Source organism: Aspergillus saccharolyticus, assembly GCF_003184585.1.
Source record: "Aspergillus saccharolyticus JOP 1030-1 unplaced genomic scaffold BP01scaffold_27, whole genome shotgun sequence".
In the NCBI taxonomy this organism is placed as follows: Eukaryota; Fungi; Ascomycota; class Eurotiomycetes; order Eurotiales; family Aspergillaceae; genus Aspergillus; species Aspergillus saccharolyticus.
Window position 1 is genome coordinate 338000 of NW_020290637.1, and position 18193 is coordinate 356192.

The 18193-nt window shown below is 50.1% G+C and overlaps 5 protein-coding genes across 5 annotated transcripts; 2 read left to right on the forward strand and 3 right to left on the reverse strand.

Annotated features, from left to right (window-relative positions):
* Positions 1-1632: 1632 nt before the first annotated feature.
* Positions 1633-3137, forward strand: BP01DRAFT_384629 (uncharacterized protein; the record flags this gene model as incomplete). Its single annotated transcript, XM_025577525.1, has 3 exons — positions 1633-2025; positions 2087-2554; positions 2610-3137. 3 exons carry the CDS (start codon positions 1633-1635, stop codon positions 3135-3137), a joined length of 1389 nt encoding a protein of 462 aa, XP_025429419.1.
* Positions 3138-3618: 481 nt separating this feature from the next.
* Positions 3619-6878, reverse strand: BP01DRAFT_393530 (condensin subunit BRN1). Its single transcript, XM_025578243.1, has 3 exons — positions 6606-6878; positions 5962-6550; positions 3619-5905 (listed from the first exon to the last, which is right to left on the reverse strand). Exons 1-3 carry the CDS (start codon positions 6680-6682, stop codon positions 3899-3901), a joined length of 2673 nt encoding a protein of 890 aa, XP_025429420.1. The 5' UTR covers positions 6683-6878; the 3' UTR covers positions 3619-3898.
* Positions 6879-7807: 929 nt separating this feature from the next.
* BP01DRAFT_375570 (sodium/calcium exchanger protein) lies at positions 7808-10759 on the forward strand (the record flags this gene model as incomplete). The annotated part of the gene is made up of 2 exons (XM_025576899.1): positions 7808-7996; positions 8084-10759. 2 exons carry the CDS (start codon positions 7808-7810, stop codon positions 10757-10759), a joined length of 2865 nt encoding a protein of 954 aa, XP_025429421.1.
* Positions 10760-10943: 184 nt separating this feature from the next.
* pan1 (actin cytoskeleton-regulatory complex protein PAN1) lies at positions 10944-15941 on the reverse strand. The gene is made up of 5 exons (XM_025572799.1): positions 15232-15941; positions 15100-15163; positions 12993-15047; positions 12357-12899; positions 10944-12297 (listed from the first exon to the last, which is right to left on the reverse strand). The coding sequence occupies exons 1-5, from the start codon at positions 15794-15796 to the stop codon at positions 11133-11135; spliced, it is 4392 nt and encodes a 1463-aa protein (XP_025429422.1). The 5' UTR covers positions 15797-15941; the 3' UTR covers positions 10944-11132.
* A 141-nt stretch (positions 15942-16082) lies between these two features.
* BP01DRAFT_393533 (DNA-directed RNA polymerase II core subunit RPB11) lies at positions 16083-17580 on the reverse strand. Its single transcript, XM_025578244.1, has 3 exons — positions 16920-17580; positions 16748-16857; positions 16083-16684 (listed from the first exon to the last, which is right to left on the reverse strand). The coding sequence occupies exons 1-3, from the start codon at positions 17215-17217 to the stop codon at positions 16484-16486; spliced, it is 609 nt and encodes a 202-aa protein (XP_025429423.1). The 5' UTR covers positions 17218-17580; the 3' UTR covers positions 16083-16483.
* Between the last annotated feature and the right edge of the window lie 613 nt (positions 17581-18193).

Genomic DNA, 18193 nt, shown 5'->3' on the forward strand with positions numbered 1-18193 from the left:
GCCGGTAGGCGAAGGAGCATAAAGAGAGAAAAGGGAGGAGAGTAAGGTGGTATAAGCTAGACGGAGACCAAGGGAGATAGAGATAGGCAGAGGATGAGAGTGAGAGATCGAGGGAGGGGGGAAAGAGGAGGAGTAAGAAAGGGAGCGGAGGGAAACACGAGCAGGCTGGAGTGTGGCTGGAAACTTGGAGGGAGTGAGGCTCAGGGCCATTGGCCGGACCCAACCTTTACTCCGTACAGTCAACAGTCTAAAAATACCTCAGGAGGTTTGAATATCGAACGCTGATTACAAAAAGTTCTTACATGTAAGTTACTGTAACTGAAGACAGAGTTATGAGGCTGTGTCGTATAAACAAGAATTATTGTGGCTGGTTACTGCAGACCGCCTACTCCGTTAGCCTCAGTAGCCCTGAGGGGCCGGCAGGTTTCCTTGGAGTGGCTGTGTCCTCTGACCGCCTGCCGGAAACTGGCTCGAGCTTCCCGGTTACATGTAGTTTTCTATTCTCATAGCCCATGGGAAACTGTCTACAGATCCTGCTGCTGCTTGGGAAGGGCAAGACAGAAGAGAACCAAGTGTGAGGTAGTAAGTGAGAGAGAAGGAAAAGAAGAAGAGGGAAGTACAGACTATAACTCAGTACGTACTCCGTGAGTCAGTACAGCTGAAGCTGCATGCAGTGGTGCAGTGGATTAGGATAGGTAGTTTCCGAATTTCATCCATCTCAAGTTCTTATCACCCTTCTCATCACCTTCTTAGATTTCCCTACTGATATACGAGAAAAATGACCAGCGGTTCTGCAGCCCATCTGGTTGGTGGATAATGGAACTAGGAGGGAGTCGAGACACTTTAATTTTGGCGCTCGGGAAAGTAGACTACCCTTGTGATTCGTTCTTCAGGTGATGGAACGTGCATCCATCTGAAGTGACAACCCCTCCGAGTCTTTGCTTGAGGCGAATCGCGTGCTCTTGTCTCCACTGTGACAAGCCCAGGTTGATTGCTTTAGTGATCCAAGCCAACATCCAGTCGCCGTGTTGAATTGGGCTTCTGTACTCTTTCACTCTGCCTTTTGACTTCCCTGCTCACCCAATCACCATCTACTCTAGACAGTGCTGTACCTTGTTCGGCGCTTATTCTTCTCTTCGCATACATTTGGTGCAATGATGTTCACACATTCCCCTCTTCCCACTGTCAAATGGAGAAGGCCAGGTTCAGGGCCCTCTTAATTGATATGCAATGCGATCATGCTGTCCAGACTCGGCTTTTCTTCCTCTTCCCTCCTCCCTTTCTTATAGTTCCTTGTGTATCCCTTTCCTCCACCAGCGCTGTGTGCAGGATCTCCTCGCCTTGAATTTGACCATCAATAGGCTCAACAAACAGGAGAAGGGTTTATTTTCAACCCAATGCTCTTTGATGCATTGATCTGTTCACTTATTTAAGACGCTCAAACCTGTCGATCGTCCAGTGAGGTAAGGTTAAGAGCTGGTCTCCATACCTTCGAGCGTTTGCTGTTTACAGACCCTCTGTGAACGGCCATCTATACACATGCCTGTGTCGGAAGAGAGTCAAAAAAGCTCGCCTCGAACCTACGAAGCCGTATCCCCAATTGATATCGTTAGTGGGCGTAATCCCAGCGCAATGTCAACACCTACGGTCGCTGATCATAGGCGAGACTCTCCCGATTCATCAACATCTTCATTCCAAAGTCCTCGTGTGGCTCGGTTTGCAGAGACAGAAACCATTCATTCTCCTGCATTTGCCGCGGATCTGGAACGGTCACCTTTCGCAGACCCACCCGAGGACTCCCAAACCCCTCCCAATGTATCCGACGTGGGTTTCGGATACGTCGCTGCAAGCGATCCTGCCCATCATGCCTCGCACCATGATCTCCCAACCCCGGGCTTGAGGAGCGCCCTCAAGGTTCCCGGAACTCCAGGGCGCACACTCAACCCGTTGAGTCCAACCTTTCGGGAAGAGTTCTACGTGGAAAAGCAAGAGAAGGTAACAGAGAAGGAGAATGCCAGAGACCTTGTAAGTCAATCTTAAGCATCGACTGTCTTGATAACTATGAGTGCTGACGATGACATTGTAGCGCATCAAATTGCGTGTTCGTGTAGCCAAGGTTTTCCTTCGCTTCATCAATTTCGGATGCAGTCTGATCGTTTTGACGATTCTTGGTACTACGCTGACCGTCTTCCATGCGACCAAGTCAATCCCTGAGCGAAACACCTTTCCACCGTGGGAGACAGGCACAAATCCTTGGCCACAGTACCTGCTGCTGGGAGTCTCGTGTCTTTCTCTGCTTGCGTGTCTCGCAGTATTTTGGGGTTACTGGAAAGGGGGCCACAAGCGCGCGGAGAAGTTTGCATTCTACTACTCGTCAATTACAGTTGGCGTTTTCGTCTTCGATCTGGTGATGTGGATCGTAGCCGCTGCCATTTTTCAGCACTCTAAGTCTAGTGGGAACAACAAAGATTTGTGGGGTTGGTCTTGTGTTCACAATGAAAGAGAGCAATTATTTCAAGATCAAATCGACTACGCACTCCTTTGTCGTTTACAGGTAAGCCGACATCCTCCTCTCGTCGTTTCTCTGGCTCACACAATAAACCTACCAGGACTGGGGATTGGTGTGTGCCGTGATCGAAATCGTCCTGGAAATACTAGTTCTCCTGGTATATGTGATCGTTGCGTACCGTTTCTGGACCAAAAGGAAACTTGCCAGGTCGATGGACCGCCGTGATCGCGCCCGAACAGATCTGTACATGGCCCAGCTACGACAGTCCGCACCGAACACTCCTGGGTTTCCCACAACAAAGGCGCCTTTTGTATCCACTGGCATTCCCCATGATGCCTTTCTGCAGGATTCTTACTCGGCAGCAGAGAATGGTGAGGTATATGCCACTCAGTTTGCCTATCAGCCAACCGAGAACAGAACCCAAGCGCCGTTCCAACTCAAGCCGCCACCTATTCGGGTCCAGCATGCGACTCCTCAGCCAGTTCAAGAAGAGTTTTGTGCACCCGCTTTAATTCCAACTAATTCAAGTCATCACATGGGGGCCGCGCCTGGCGAACGTACCTACGAGGGTGTACCCATTCCCGTTGCATACAAAAGCCCCATGAGCCCAGGATTTCCCCGGGGATGAGTCAATAGTCAAGAGGAACGAAGAAGAGGGAGTCCAAGAAATTATTCACATCTGAGAAAATGAATAAGTTGTGTCGATTATATGCTTTGGTCGGAAGCCTTACTAGGGCTCCAGCCGTGACTAGCAATTCGACCTTCCATCCACTCGCCTCAGACATCTCTGGGTCCTCCCCTGTCTGGAGTTGCTGAATTTATGGAAATAGCCATCGTCCTTCAAGTTCATTTCCCTTTTCTCCTATCCGAGCTTCTTTACAGTTTGCTGTATTCCAATTGTTCTTGGACCTTCTTATTGATACATATTTCGAAATGATACCACACATGTCCTATAGTATCATATCTGTCTGTCGCCCCTTGCGCCATTAAAATTGCAATCCTGGCTCTCCGCAAGCCAGTGGTATTCTTGCGCTTAACTGTGTCACGTGGTACACCGGGTGATGGGAGAACCACAGTAAAGTTAGTGTTACAATAATCATATAAGAGATGTTTTGTTCAAATTTCGCGGAGTTCCAGAAATATTTGACATGTGAGCGGGGTAAGAGAAACAGCGTAGTCGATAAACACAAATGGAAGATACAGGTTGGATCTTCTGTCGAATATTGTAACAAAGACCCAATAAGCCACACTGGCTTTTACCAATGTAAGAGCCCCCCGATCCTAAACGCCTATGACCACAAGACCCAGGCATGTCATTTACTCATCGGCACATCTCATGTCGTAATCAATATTGTGCACGTGGTAGTATCATCAATTGCGAAAGTCCACTCATGCCTCTCCCTCGTCAAGAATTGCATTTGCATCTTTGGTAACAAAGATTTCTTCTAGCTTCCCAGCACTGAAGTCACAAGGGCTATCATCATTTTGTAGAACCAATCCTTGTTCATTGGCCAAGTGGAGCAGGCAGATGAAACCGAACGACGTGCTTATGTCGCGTAACTTCTCTGGGGCGTAGACTGTTTTTAGCGAGTTCATAATATGAGTGAATCGAAGTGTACCATCCGGAAAATCATCCTTTTGTGTCTTATCTATGACTGTAGAGGTCGGAGCCGACTGCGTCGCGATCTCAGGATTCTGGAGCAAGGTTCCCTGGCTTGCATTGGGGGCAGTATCTGCCTCATGAGGTGTATCAAATTGGGAGGATGCTATCAGCCGCTCCCCCATTTCCCTCCACATTTCTTGCTTCAATCGACGCACATCAACCTTTTTAGCCACTCTAGCATAGGCGACATACTCAGGACGCGCCCGACGACCGCCTTGAGTAACCAATTGAGAACCGAATCCTCCGGCACCAACTGTTAACGTGGATCCAGGGGCTGATCCCATCATGTTAAGGAGCGCAGGTAGGCCTGATGTACCTGCGGCTTCTCCGAGAGATGCACCTGGAGCAACATCCGCGGGCGGGGACAGCATCTCTCTAGCGTCAGCGAATGGGAGGTTCTCGTCGTCATCGTCGTCAAAACCGTTCGGGAATGCAAGGCCATCATCATCTGCAAAGAAATTCGCGTCATATGCCCCTCGAGCTCCCTCATCAGAAGTCGCAGCATCCTGCGGTTTGTGGGTTGCCCAAAATGCCTCGTCCATTTCTCGATTGCCCTGACTTTGATCATCTAGCCTATCGCTGAAACGCTTTGACCCGCCGAGCTTTTTGGAACCCATTCTGGCTTTTGGTTTGAGGAAGAGACGAAGCAGCTGTTGTGAATTGAAGTGCTTGTCGTCCGGAAGAAGGTTCCGACCCTTTGTTTTCCATTGGGATTTGGGTTGTGATATTGTAGTGTTTGAACTCGCAGGAGTATAGATCAGTTCCCCAATAGTAGAGTCCAGCGGTGTAGAGAAATCAATCTCAAACGGTTCCTTCTCTCTACGTTGCTTGGGCGCAACGTTGGCATTGCTTGCAGCGGCATGCTCCTTGATCCGGCGTATTTTCCAATGCTCTGGCCCCGCCCAATTCTTCTGTAGTGCGTTGTCAAAGTAGCTGAGAATATTCTCATGGTCCCTGTTGTCCGGTTGATGGGTTAGAGAAATAGCATAGGCATCGTCGTCATCACGGTCCATGTCATCGCCGTCTGCATTCTCCTCGCCCTCGCGATCAATACGATGAACTTTCAGCATGGGCTCCAAAGCAGCTTCACGGGCCCAGGCCTCACCCCCCTCACCGAAGCCAGCAGCTCCGCCCAGATCGAAGCCAGCCAATGTTGCATCGTCATCGTCATCGAAGCCGACTGCGTTGTCATCGTCCAGCATGATGCCAGATGCATCATTTACAGCGTTTGCGTCTTCTTGAGCTCTGTCATGTCGCCAGTCATCGAGGGCCTTCAGGAAGGGAATATCTAAAGAACCGCTTGGGTCGCCGAGGTCGAAATTCTTCAGGGAGGGGCAAATGTCTTGATTGTCGAGGAGGTCCAAGCTGGGAAAAAAGCGGCTCGCCAAGGGTGTCATGTCTATTTCCATATTGTCCTCAAACATGTTGTCTGCTGATTTTTTGGTTGAAGACGGTGACTGCAGTGTTTCAAGTTCTTCAAACCCGGATCCTTGATTGTCCATCTCCTTCGAGTTCGCTTCAGCTGCCGCGGCCGCATCATCGCTGCTATCAAAGACTATACGTCCCTGACCATCGATCGATAGGTGATTTAAAAGTAGTCCTTTGGCCCCGCCTTCGTCAAAGTCGGCGGAGGCTTTCTTGAACAACGGATCAACAGAGAACTCCAGCTCAAATTTTTTCAATTGCAGAGAGGAGAACGATGGTGCTAATGTAGCTTCATGTGATCGCTGCGCCTTTATCAGGGTTAGTGACATATGGCAATCTAGGGTAGATCTATATATGCACAAACCTTTCTCCTTGACTTCCTAGAAGTGCCTTCATCATCATCATCATCATCATGCTCTGCTCCATCGTCATTGCCACCCTCAGCTCCAGCTTCGCGAGCTCTTTTGTCACGGCTGTCGGCTAAGCCACTTAGAAGTTTGCCCGTCTCTGTCGCCACACTATCTACTCTGCTTGTGTAGATCTTGACACAGCCATCGAGCGTGCAACTAGCCTTCTGAAAGTTGACACCATCGCCTTCTTTGAGGAGCGACATATCATGAAAGTAGTCAATAAGGGCAAAATTCCAGGAGTTGTTAGCATTGATTTTGTTGTCAGTCGCCATTTTCATCCACTCTTCGAAATTGGCTAAGATCGGTACGCGCTTCATCGGTGTTACGGCCCTGCGTCCACTCACATCACTTTCTCGCCCTCGGTACCCTGATCCCCTAGGGGTGGCGGGACTCATACTGGCACTAATATCATATCCGGTGTATCGTCGGGGTGGCATAGGCGTCTTGACAGCAGCCTTTATCTGGTCCATGTGGCGGTCATGTCGAGCTTGGCGCGCCTCCATGCGCGCCGCTTTCTCTCCCATGTCGTCGTTGAGTGGAATCCTAAGACCGTCAGCACTTGCAACCGAGCGAATGATGAAGATATGAATGTCCATACCTCATGGGAGAGTTCTTGAGAGGCGTAGATGCGCCGCCGTTGGAGCGACGGTGCTTAGAACTAGCCACGCGGGGCATTGTGCAGAGGGGTGTGTCCCTTTCGGGGGAGAGGGAGGGGTAGGGGGTCTTGATCCAACTGGTGAGACCAGATTGAGAATGAGCGCAGGCCACTGCAGCGATCCGTTAAAGACAGTGATCAGAAACTGTGAGTACAGGATATGGGCAGCAAAGCCATGTATTCGCAGAGTATGACGGTGACGATAGTGGTTGTGGTGGTGCTGATGTTCGTTTTGCTACCAGTCCCTATGGCACGAAACAAACAATCAACAAAACATCCGTCTCGCCAGAGCAACCACTGGCGCAATTTCCCCGCTTGCTGAGTCAATGCAGCGCTAACTAACGTAATCAACGGTTGGACGGCCCACACGGTTGGGCGGCCCATCTGGTAATACTATATAAAAGACTCTTTTCAAACACAAGTTATCTCAACCATTCTAAGTCTAGAAGGCTTAATAATGCATAAATGGATTATAGAGTATATGAATAATCATTTAATACTTTTCAAGAATTTATATAAACAGAAATAGTATCTTATTATATCATAATATATGTATTTTATATGAAATTCTGATACATTGATATAATTCATATAAGAAAAATTCTTCAAATTTTGAAAAAATCATATACTATTTTTTAGAATGTCTATTATTTAGACGTGAAGTTAGAACTAATTAGCTCCAGTATTGGTTGAGATATAATAGTATCAAATAAGCATCTTTTATATGGATAACCAGATGGGCCGCCCAACCGTGTGGGCCGTCCAACCGTTGATTACGTTAGTTAACTAACTAGTTAAGTTGTATTAGTTACAGTACCAGTTGATTACTACTGCACCGCCTCCTAGCGTGACATCAGTGGCCGATGCACTTACTCTCTATACTCGGTAGTTGACTTAGCGCTTGCTACTCCGTAGTTTTTCCCAGAACCCTGTTCTCACCCTTCACTCTCACCCACGACCCATCTTCTCGCGCGACATAAGAGTCCTCTACTCTCTTCTTCAGAGTGTGGTAAGGCTGGATTCATTTTCTTTCCCTCTTTGCCGCAGCTGGATGGTGCTCCCTTTGCTCGTAGCAGCCACGTGCTTATCGGGGCGCGTGCGGATCGTGACGGCCTGTCGTCCAGGATGCCGCAATGTTTCCCACAATGCTTCCAGGACTAATTTCTCGCCCCAATCGGGCGTCTCGACTCAAGCGCTACTCTGTTCGGCCATTCTGCTGGTCCATCTTACTTCTGACCCTACTTGGACTTTCTAGCTGGGCTCTGGGGCGGCTGAGACATGAACCAGTTGATTTCATTCTTCAGCGGCTTCGCCAGCGTGACAACGCAGTCGAGGTAGGTATCTCCCTTTAAATCAGCTAGGCGATCTTGTGCCATTGTGGGTATTTCGCGGAGCTCTAATCTGTCTTTCTTTTGATACAGTGTCGCTTGGTTCGTCAAGCCGAGGATCAGTGCAGCTTTATCCGGACAAATTGTGCTGATGATCAAGATGGACTTTTATCCTACCTTGAGCTTTATTACTGCACCCTAGCAGATGCGAAGCCACTGGCACTCATTATTATCATCTTGTGGCTGTCACTTCTATTCAGTACCATCGGAATTGCTGCCAGTGATTTCCTCTGCATTGACTTGAGCACACTGGCCAGCGTTCTCGGTTTAAGCGAAAGCCTCACTGGCGTCACTTTCCTTGCCTTCGGCAACGGAAGCCCCGACGTTTTCTCCACATTTGCGGCCATGCGATCAAACAGTGGGAGCCTGGCCATTGGAGAACTGATCGGCGCAGCAAGCTTCATAACATCGGTGGTTGCTGGTTCGATGGCGCTGGTCCGTCCATTCAAGGTCGCGCGGAGGAGTTTTCTGCGAGACGTAGGTTACTTCGTCGTGGCTGTGAGTTTCAGTATGTTTCTACTTGGTGACGGACGCCTACATGTTTGGGAGTCAGCCACAATGGTAGCTCTATACTGTTTCTATGTGGTACTTGTTGTAACATGGCACTGGTACTTCCTGCGACGGCGCCGAGCCTACGAGCGCGACCTAGCAGCACGGTCACACTTCCATATACCCGATAATCAGGAACTAGACATTGAGGAGATGGACAATGATGATCCCGGGGTAGCCTCCGAGTCAACGGGTCTCCTCGGTGGCGAAGATTTCCACGCGCTTGAAAGGTCCGATGGTGCAATCTGGAGGGAAGGAGAGGAAGACGACGACACCCGCAACCGTTACTTAGCCGAGATACGGGGCAACATGCATGTCTTCCGCCCAGTTGCTCGCCGACGAAATACAATGAATCCAATCCGTCCAAGCCTCGTGGGTGCACTGGAGTTCCAGTCCATTCTTGCCTCTCTTGAGAAATCGAGGAACTTTCAGTCAATCGCCCCACCCGTCAATCTTGATCGATCTTCAGATATCGATGAGTTGGCCTCGCCATATATGCATTCCGACAATATGTCGGTTGCATCTCATCCGCACGCTAGTCAACCTTTGGCCAACAACCGCCTGCATTGTATTCAAGCGCGTGGTCCGACACGAGGTCGAGCTGTGTCTGCTAACGCTGCGGTAGACCTGAAACTGGACACAACCCTGTTAGATTCTTGTTCACGACAACCATTACTAACTATTAGGCACCCTTCGACTGACCATCAAGCGATGCCTAGTGCACATCAGTCTGACTACCCACCCCAGAGTCCCAACTTGCTTGCTCCTCCAGATACTTTCCGCTTCCCTACCTACCAATCATCAACCTCGCACCCCTGTTCTCCACTGCCGATTTCCCCGCGGGGGACGGCTATATCTACGGATGCTCCTCTAGATAGCCCAACCAGCCCATTCCCACTTCTTGTAGATGGGATAAATCCTGTGTCCTCGAGGGCATCCAGCCTACGCTTACCGCCTGCTACAAGCCCTACGGAAACACTGCAGATTCAGGACAGTGTCCTTGACAATGAGGGCAATCGAATTAATGCTCCAGCGATACCTCTGACAACGTCTTGGTCCAAATTCGAGTCGATCATTTTCACCCTTTTCCCTACAATTGCTGGCTGGAGATCTAAATCTATTTGGGAACGACTTCTAGGAGTCGTCGCAGCTCCTAGTGTGTTTCTCTTAACTATCACGCTCCCTGTTATCGAAGCAGCACCACCAATCCCTGATGCGGGGGCAGTTTCTGTCGTCATAACACCTGCGGATGCTGTCAACGCCCCGGCGCCCTTGGTATCTTTACCAGAGGACAGCCCGCTCCTGCATGCGCTTGATCAGGACGCTATGGCTGAGCATACTTTTCATCCAAGTCAGAAATCTCAGTGCGCACCATCACGATTGCGGTTCGACTCTGAAATTCCGGCCGCCCAGACAAGCCTGGATTCGACTTCAATGACCACCAAAGACTGGTGCTCTTGGCTAGTTTGGGTCCAGCTTTTCATCGGCCCTTTATTTGTGGCTTTGATCACATGGACAGCTATGGATCCCGATCTGGAGATTCGTAATCTGCTGTTACCGTTCTTGCTTTCACTCCTCTTCTCTCTGACCTGTAGCACAGCCCTTATAATCAGCACGCGACACCGCTCAATTTCCCAGCCTCCAGATGAGTGGCGGCCCTTTCTAGCGCTTCTCGGGTTTGTGGTTGCCATCTTCTTGATTGCGACAATCGCCACCGAAGTGGTCAATCTTCTCAAGACCTTGGGTGTTATTTTAAACATCAGTGACTCTCTTCTGGGGCTCACCGTTTTTGCAGTGGGAAACTCCTTGGGCGATCTCGTTGCAGATATTACCGTTGCGCGCTTGGGCTATCCTGTCATGGCTTTGAGTGCTTGCTTTGGGGGCCCCATGCTCAACATTCTTCTCGGAATTGGCTTGGGCGGGCTATATATGACGGTGAATGCGCGGCCCGAAGCTATCGCAGCGCATGGCGGCTCATACGAAATCGAGGTCTCTAAAGTGCTTATCATCAGTGGTGCTACCTTGTTGATCACTCTGCTTGGGTTATTGGTTGTAGTCCCGTTGAATGGATGGAGAATGGACCGTAAGATCGGGTGGGGTCTCGTGATCTTATGGTTTATCAGTACACTAGGCAATGTTATTGCTGAAATCCTGAGTTGAAGGTTGAAGGCTGAAGCTTGAAAGGTTGGAGCGTTTTGGAAGGCTTCTAGTCAAACTTGTTCTAGGTAAGATACCTATTCGTTTCGTGGTTTGGAGGATAGGGAAAGGGGTTTCATGCGTCGGCTAAGGCAAAATTCTTCTCCCGCTCTATGGAATATACACTTTATATTTAAGGAGTCACAGATCCAGAGGGTCCGTATCCTAGTCAGACCAATGCCTTGTTAATTTAACTATGTCATAATGAAGTTTTCCTGTGTTCCTTCTCCATGGTGTTATAGAACATCAATTCAGAGTGATTCAAGTACATATCTGACTTATTCTTTCACAGGCCAAGGTATTTGACAAACATTTCAAGGATATGAAGACGACAATCTCAGTTTAGAACACGACCTGCAGCAGAGCTTGTACTTCGGTCATTGGTTTGAACTTTCCTCAACCCCTTGCCTGCCTGGATGGAGGCTAACAAAGCACCTCGGTCCATTGGCCCTGCCGGTGCCGCTGATGGTGCGGGTGGAGGAGGAATACCCGGAGGTGGAGCAGGAGGTGCCATACCGGGAGCAGGAGGCGGCGGTGGCGGCGGCGGAGCAGGAGGCTCGACGCTCACATTAGGCACTGGAGGAGGGGGAGGAGGAGGAGGTGGCAGGAACGCTTCCTCAGTGCCCGAGACAGCTTCCTCCTTCTCTGTAGATGGCACTGTTGGTGCTGCCGGGCTACCGTTGACAGGAGTAGACGATTTGGACGGGGACTTCTCATCCATGGCACTGAGAGGCCGCGGAGGAGCCATTGTACCAAACAAGATACTAGCGAGCTGCTTTGCACTGCCACCTCCGGGACGTTCGTCGGCGTCGTCGTCAGAGGAATCGAAATCTGATCCGGCTGCTGACCAGTCATCATCTGCCTCAGGGCGAGCACGCGATTTGCGTTCCAGAGGACCAGGAGCAGTGAAACTCGGCCTAGCACTCTCTTGTTGTTGCGCCAATCGATGAAAAGGGTTCGTCGATTGGGAATCAGTTTTTGAAGATAAGGTTATAGGAGCATGAGACGACGGCTGAGTAGCAACCAGGGTTTCTGAATTATGGCCGATCTTCTTGAAGTAGGGATTCTTGGATTCGGCTTCGGGGCTGAGAGCACCAGGAGGGGAGTGACCAGGACTGACGACTGGATCTGTCGGTAGCGTTGGCACCGGGTCCGAGGCAGGAGGCGCAGTGGTCGACACTGAGAGAACTTGGTTGTTCGTCGGGATCGTATCCCGAGCAACGTCTTCAGGGCCATCTTCATCTGAAGAACTCTCCTGATCAAGGCCTTCCAACTCCATTTGAAGCTGCCGTTCTCTTTCTCTTGCCATTTCAAGCTCGGCACGCTGGGCAGCTAGTTTTGCTTCCTGTTCCTTCGCCGCACGAACTGCCTCTTCCTTTCTTCGCTTCTCTTCTTGCTTCTTGATCTTACCTTGTCTGACCTGCTCCTCAAGAGCAGCAAGCCGCGCTTCCTGTGCCTCCTTCTCCTTCCTCAACTGTTCCTCGCGGAGTCTGGCCTCCGACCTATGTGGTACACGTGTTAGCGAAGGGAATTGATGCAAAGGCTCGTAATGAGGGCATACTCTAAGCGCATAGTCTCTTCCTCCTGTGCACGCTGCTCCTCTCTGATGGCTAGTTCCCGGGTAGATTGCTCAGTTTCAGCTCCTACATCTGTGGCTTTCTTGGCATCAGCTTGACCGGCACTATCGGTACGAACTCTCCTCGAAGGTGGTGCCGGAGGAGGTTTCTTGCCCGCCAACTTAGAAGGTGTCGTAGGTCCTCGCTGCTCTTCGGCTAGACGTCGCTGTCTCTCTTGTTCACGCTTGACGTCTTCCTCTTCGGCTCGCTTCAATCGTTCTTCGCGTTCCCTCTTCTCTCTATCCTGGCGCTGTGTAAGGGTTTCTATGGCATCGTTTTGAGGTTTCAAGCCCGCAGCCGCCATTCGCTCAGCGATGCGTTTCTGTGCACGTTCCCTGGCAGCTGCAACCCTGTCCTCATGGGTAGAGCCAGGAATTGATCCCATAGAGCTGGTAGACATGGGGGATGACCGCGCGACAGCTGTATTGGGGGACGATTTCTCATCCTGATAGGGCCCCTGAGCATCGGCATGGGCTGCCCTGGATTGCCTAGATGTGACTGTCAGCTGCTAATGCCATCCACGAATTACTCATGCTACGTCTGATCTTGTAAGCATGGAGGAGATAGGGAGAACAACTTACTCTTCCTTGCGAATATGCGCAGTGCGACTACCACGTTTCAGATCGTAAATGAAGTCTCGAATCACATCTTCTACCCCCAAGGCATCTTCCCAACGTCTTCTTTCGTGCTCACGTGTAGAATTTTCCCAACCGTCTTTGAGACTGTCTTCCAGACTTTGAGCGAAATCTTTGACGCTATCTTCTACATCGCGAGTCATCGTCTCATTTTTCTCTCTCTCGGCCTTGACCTTGGCAGCTTCTGTTTCGAGGCGACGAGCGGTAGCTCCGTCATCATCCTGAGATGGCGGAATTGGCCGTCCAGCTAGTTCTGCAGCGCGGGCCTGCATCCTGGCACGCGCTCGTGCCTTGATACGATCAGCCTCAGTCACAGAACCTCCAGGCCCTGTCCCGACAATGTTGGAGACGCTGTTAGGGTGATCTTTGGCATCCTTGAGGCGAAATAATTCTAATCGAGCCTCTGCAATCTCTCGTTCGATGCATCTGACCTCTGATGCAACTTGCGGAACCTGGTCTTCATAAGCTTGTAACTGACGGCGTAATGACCGTCGCTCTGCACCAGAATCCAGGTTGCGTAAGAAAGCATCAGGATGGGTGTCTATGTCGTCTTGCACGCGTCGAATGCGGTCCATCAAGCTTTCCGCCTCTCTCCGGTCTCTTCGATCTAGGGCATCCTCCTCCTCAGCCTGATTCTCGTCCTGGAAGTCCACGGCATCTAACATGATCTGTGTCTCCCGCAGCTTCTTCTTCAGTTGGTCGACAGAAAGTTCTTCTTCAGAAGCATGCGAAGTAGCGGGAGACGGTGTCCTACCGCTGTTACCTACACGACGACGAGCGCTGGAGCGATAACCGGACGCTGCGTCATCATTATTCTTGAACAGCGTAGCATCTTTCCGGCCGGCACTAGGGGAAGCTGCACCACCACGGAATGAATGCTCTTTAAGGTAGCTTACCCCAGTCTTCTGCGGTTGCAGAAACGCGCCCGAGGCCTTACGGGTTTCTGCATCCTGAGAAAGCATGGTCTTGATAGTGCCGATAGAATCATTCAGATTCCTGGTAGAGGGTGGAACAAGCTCCGGTGGTAGGCGGCTAGGCACGGGATACCCATTGAGCTTCCTATAGATCAGATGCATTGCGACAGCAAATTCGTCCATGTTGAGACGGCCTCTATTGTGAGGATCAGCCAGCGTCCAAATGCGCTCCAAATCTTGCCTATCTAGGCCACTTTGACCCATGATCTCGATCGCAGTGTCGCCGCCAATAAATCCTTTGTGAAATCCGTCCCATGCGCGAAATAGGTCATCATATATTTTCTTTTCCTCTTTAGTAATAGCCCATGGAATGTGAGCGTTGCCGGAAAGGCCAACGGCGGAAAATCCTCCTTCACGCCCAGGCTGGGGCATGAGTTGTTGCTTGAGAGCTTCAATATTGGGCAAGCCCGAGGACGGAGCATTGACAAAGCCCCATTGTCCAGGGGCGCCAGTAGGCTGTGCCACTAATCCAGCGGCCGCTCCAGTTTGTGCAGGGCTAAGGTTGGACCCGAGACCGGTAGGAATCGGTGGAATAGGGGGGCGAGGCCCACTAAAACCTGTCGGCTGAGGGTTGAATCCCGTCGACTGATGCTGAAAAGCTTGCTGCCGAGATTGCCCTGGAAAACCTGTGACTTGGGGAAGAAGAGCACTTTGGCCTGAGAATGATGACTGATTTTGCTGGAAGTCGCTCGTTTGCGGAAAGCCAGTGTGCTGCGACGCGAGTTGGGTCAAAAGCTGGGCATTAGTTGGTTGTCGAGGTTGTGGCTGCTTCGGAGCTGAAGTAGTAGCTTGATTCTCCGTCATTGGGCCATCGAATTTCGGAAAATTTGTCCTAGCAACGGGGTCCGGTTGGGTATCCGGGACTTGGAAAGAGATTATGTCAACCATGCTGGAAACTTCGTTTTTGATCTTCTCTGGAAGTGTGTCCGGGAGATCCCTTCCTGTGATCCTGAGGTTGCATAGATACATAGCAAGGGCGAACTCAGGGAAGAACAATTGACCCGACTTAGTCGAATCGGAGAGGACCCTGTGAACATCAGCAACCCCCTAATACTTGCAGAAGAGAGTTGGTAACTCACCAAATCCTGGATAAATCACTTCCTGAGAGATTCGACCGTAGTAGTAGCTCCTTGGCTTTTTCTCCTATTGAGAAGGCATTGTTAGGATTCATGCGAATGAAGCCCCTCCTGGGGTCTATTCACATCACTGACCACTCATTGTATGACTATTTCCCACGGCAGACTTGAACAGCTGCTCGAACTTGGCCTGATCTTGCGCAGTGATAAAGGACAATCTGATATTGGGTATCTTATTTCCAACTGACTTAGGAGGCGGCGGACCCAAATTAGTACTGCCTTGGAACGAATCTGCCATTTCAGTTGATGTCCTAGGAGTAGCTCGAAGAGGAAGACCTGTATTTGATGAAACCTGGAATTGTGTAGTCTGCGACTGGGGGGAAATGCCTGTATACTGTGGCTGCAGAGCCGAGCCCTGGTAGCCATTTTGAGGCGATGGGGATAATGCTCCTGGAAAGGCTGTGAATTGAGGCTGCAGCTGTCCAGTGGGAAATCCTGTAGCCTGAGGCTGCAACTGAGAACCTCCTAGCCCGCCCATTTGAGAAGGCCCATAGCCTGTGGGTTGAGAAGCAAAGCCAGTTTGATGCGGTTGCTGTGGTTGGCCGGGAGGAAATGGCGAGTAGGGAGGCTGTTGCACGAAAGGAGGTTGTCCGGGACGAGCGCTGTTGGCGCCCATAAAGGAGCTCGACGAGGAATACATTACCAAATGCGCGCTTGCATTTACTGGCGAGAAGAAAGAAAAATCGAAGTCAAAGTAGAAGATGGCAAAAATCCGCGGAATGGGAGTGGAAAAGAAGGTAATTTGACAGAACTGAGGAGCGTGACCAAGACAGGCAACAGGTCGGGGGGTTGTTGGAGGGGGAAGGCAATTCGAAGGGAACAACTGGGAAAGGGAGCTGCCGGCGGATCGGCCAGTGACGCGACTGCGGCTGACATATTACATAATCAGGAACAGTAACTAGTTAGTCAAGTTGACTGCCTAGTGCCTACCGGTTCACTTAGGTGGTTGATATATTCAGCACCCGAGAGATCATCAATACTAATATACACAGTGCGCACGAGCAGTACTGAGTAGTTGAATTTGTGTGTTAGAAAGAGCGAACTGCAGAATTCCTGGGGCATAATATCAAGCAAGTGGGGAGCAGTCACATATAACACAAGTGTAGAAACAATGATAAAGGTTGTTCTCAGTTGCTGACAAGGATCGGACGGGTGCAGCTGCATTTCGATCTATCTGTGTGAATAGAGCTGAGCTGAGAACAGTGTGAAAATTAATGAAGAAGGGTATGATGTAAGAAAGAAGCACGCATATCCAGCTGCGCAAGTTCAAAAGTTCGACACTTCAGTAAGCTCGCAGCGACTATGGTCTGCAAACAGCTGCTGCTGATTATAGAGCATCCTGGCCACCGTTCTGCTGCTGAGAGGCTCCCACCATCTTACGGAGCTCATATTCTTTGGTGAACTCGCGGGAAAGGATGCCCAGGTCTCGAACAAGCTCATGACAGGCGGTGATGACAGCTTCTTTTGGGGTGATCTCGCCATCTGTCTGTACGCGCAATTGGAACTGCGGAACAAGAGGGTGAGGCACCTAGGAATTTCAGTTCAGCATTTAACCTCGCCAGCAGTCATAACCAAGTGTGGAGGTACAGACCTTGTAAGCAGCGAAATTAACATGGGAGCTCTGTAACAGACGAGAACGGATCAGATTCCCCAGAGTATGATCCTCTTTGTTGAAAGTGAAGATGGCGGAGGATGGGATGCCTGGTCAAATGGAGAAGGTTAGTAGGGCCAACCAAATAAGTCTAGTAAAAATGGGGACCCACGAGTATCGATCTCCATCTCGACTTTGTTCTCGCCACTGGCGAGCACAAACGACTCGTAGCTGATTGAGGAGTAGGTCAGTACATGTATATCAACCGTAGTCGAGGAGAGGCCAGTATAAAGGAACAAAAGGGAACGAGACTTCCGATCGAACGGAGCCGACCTTTGCTGCTGGTCATGAGACACATTGATCGTAGACTGATGACCTACTCGAGGCCCGCCGTTGCCATGTCTCCAGCGCGCATAGGCTGTCTCTGGTGGTAGAAGATATTCCTTGCACGACCTCATAGCCAGAGCCATTTAAAGCGACAATGATGTAAACCAGGCAAAAAGATCTTGGCACAAATAGATGTTTCACGTGGAACAAGGCAAGAATCACAGTCACAGCGAAAACCAATGAGCGGGTCCTTTTGAGTGAAAGGTGAAAGCAACGAGGCGCCCGGGGCAGGAGCGACTCCAGTGCAAGATCAACATCCTCCAGACTTCTAGGTCCACCGGCAGGAATTCGAGGCAAGAGCTCATGATGCGGTCATCCATGTACAATTCTTCAGATTCCAAAAGAAAATATTCATAAGACAAAGAAAAAGAGAAAGCCATGCTTCTAACTAAGAATGATCCTTACCGATCCGGGGCGTTCATAATGTATTTGGACTTCGAATTTCCAGACCAAGGAAAGAGATATAAGGAATCAGGAGAACCTTTTCCACAGGATTATAGGAGAGACTCTATCGGATGATAGAAAGTAAGCAAAAAGATGAAGCCGAAGGTATCCCTCTTTCGCTTTATGTTTTTTGTCCCTCAAGAAGGGGGCGTTGTTGAATTGCGACTGTTGGCGATTGTGTACCGTAAGTAAGTGATATATAGAAAAGATACGAGATTTCTCAATTACTAGAACTCGGGACTTCCCGCAGCTTGAGCTGAAGAAGAGCTCCGAAGACTATAGTAGTAGGCTTTGAGAGATTGTTGTAGATGCAAGCAGTTTCGGAAGCTCTGATAACGGGTTGAAGAATGTCCGGGATAAGGCACGTGACCGGCAGTCGCTTGGCTATGCTATCAGCTTCCCCCCTACCCCGACCGCCGTTCGTTCCGCACACACTTAGAAGCAAGACCGCATAAACAGGCACAGAGAAACACGCTTTGAGCTGGGCAGATGTTGACTATCTCATAAGTATGTCGAAATCGCTTCTTCGTTTAAGTTACAGTGATAGGGTGTCTATCATGATGCTTCCCAAATACTGCAAGTTATGGGCATCGACAGGTGCTGGCCAAAAGATAC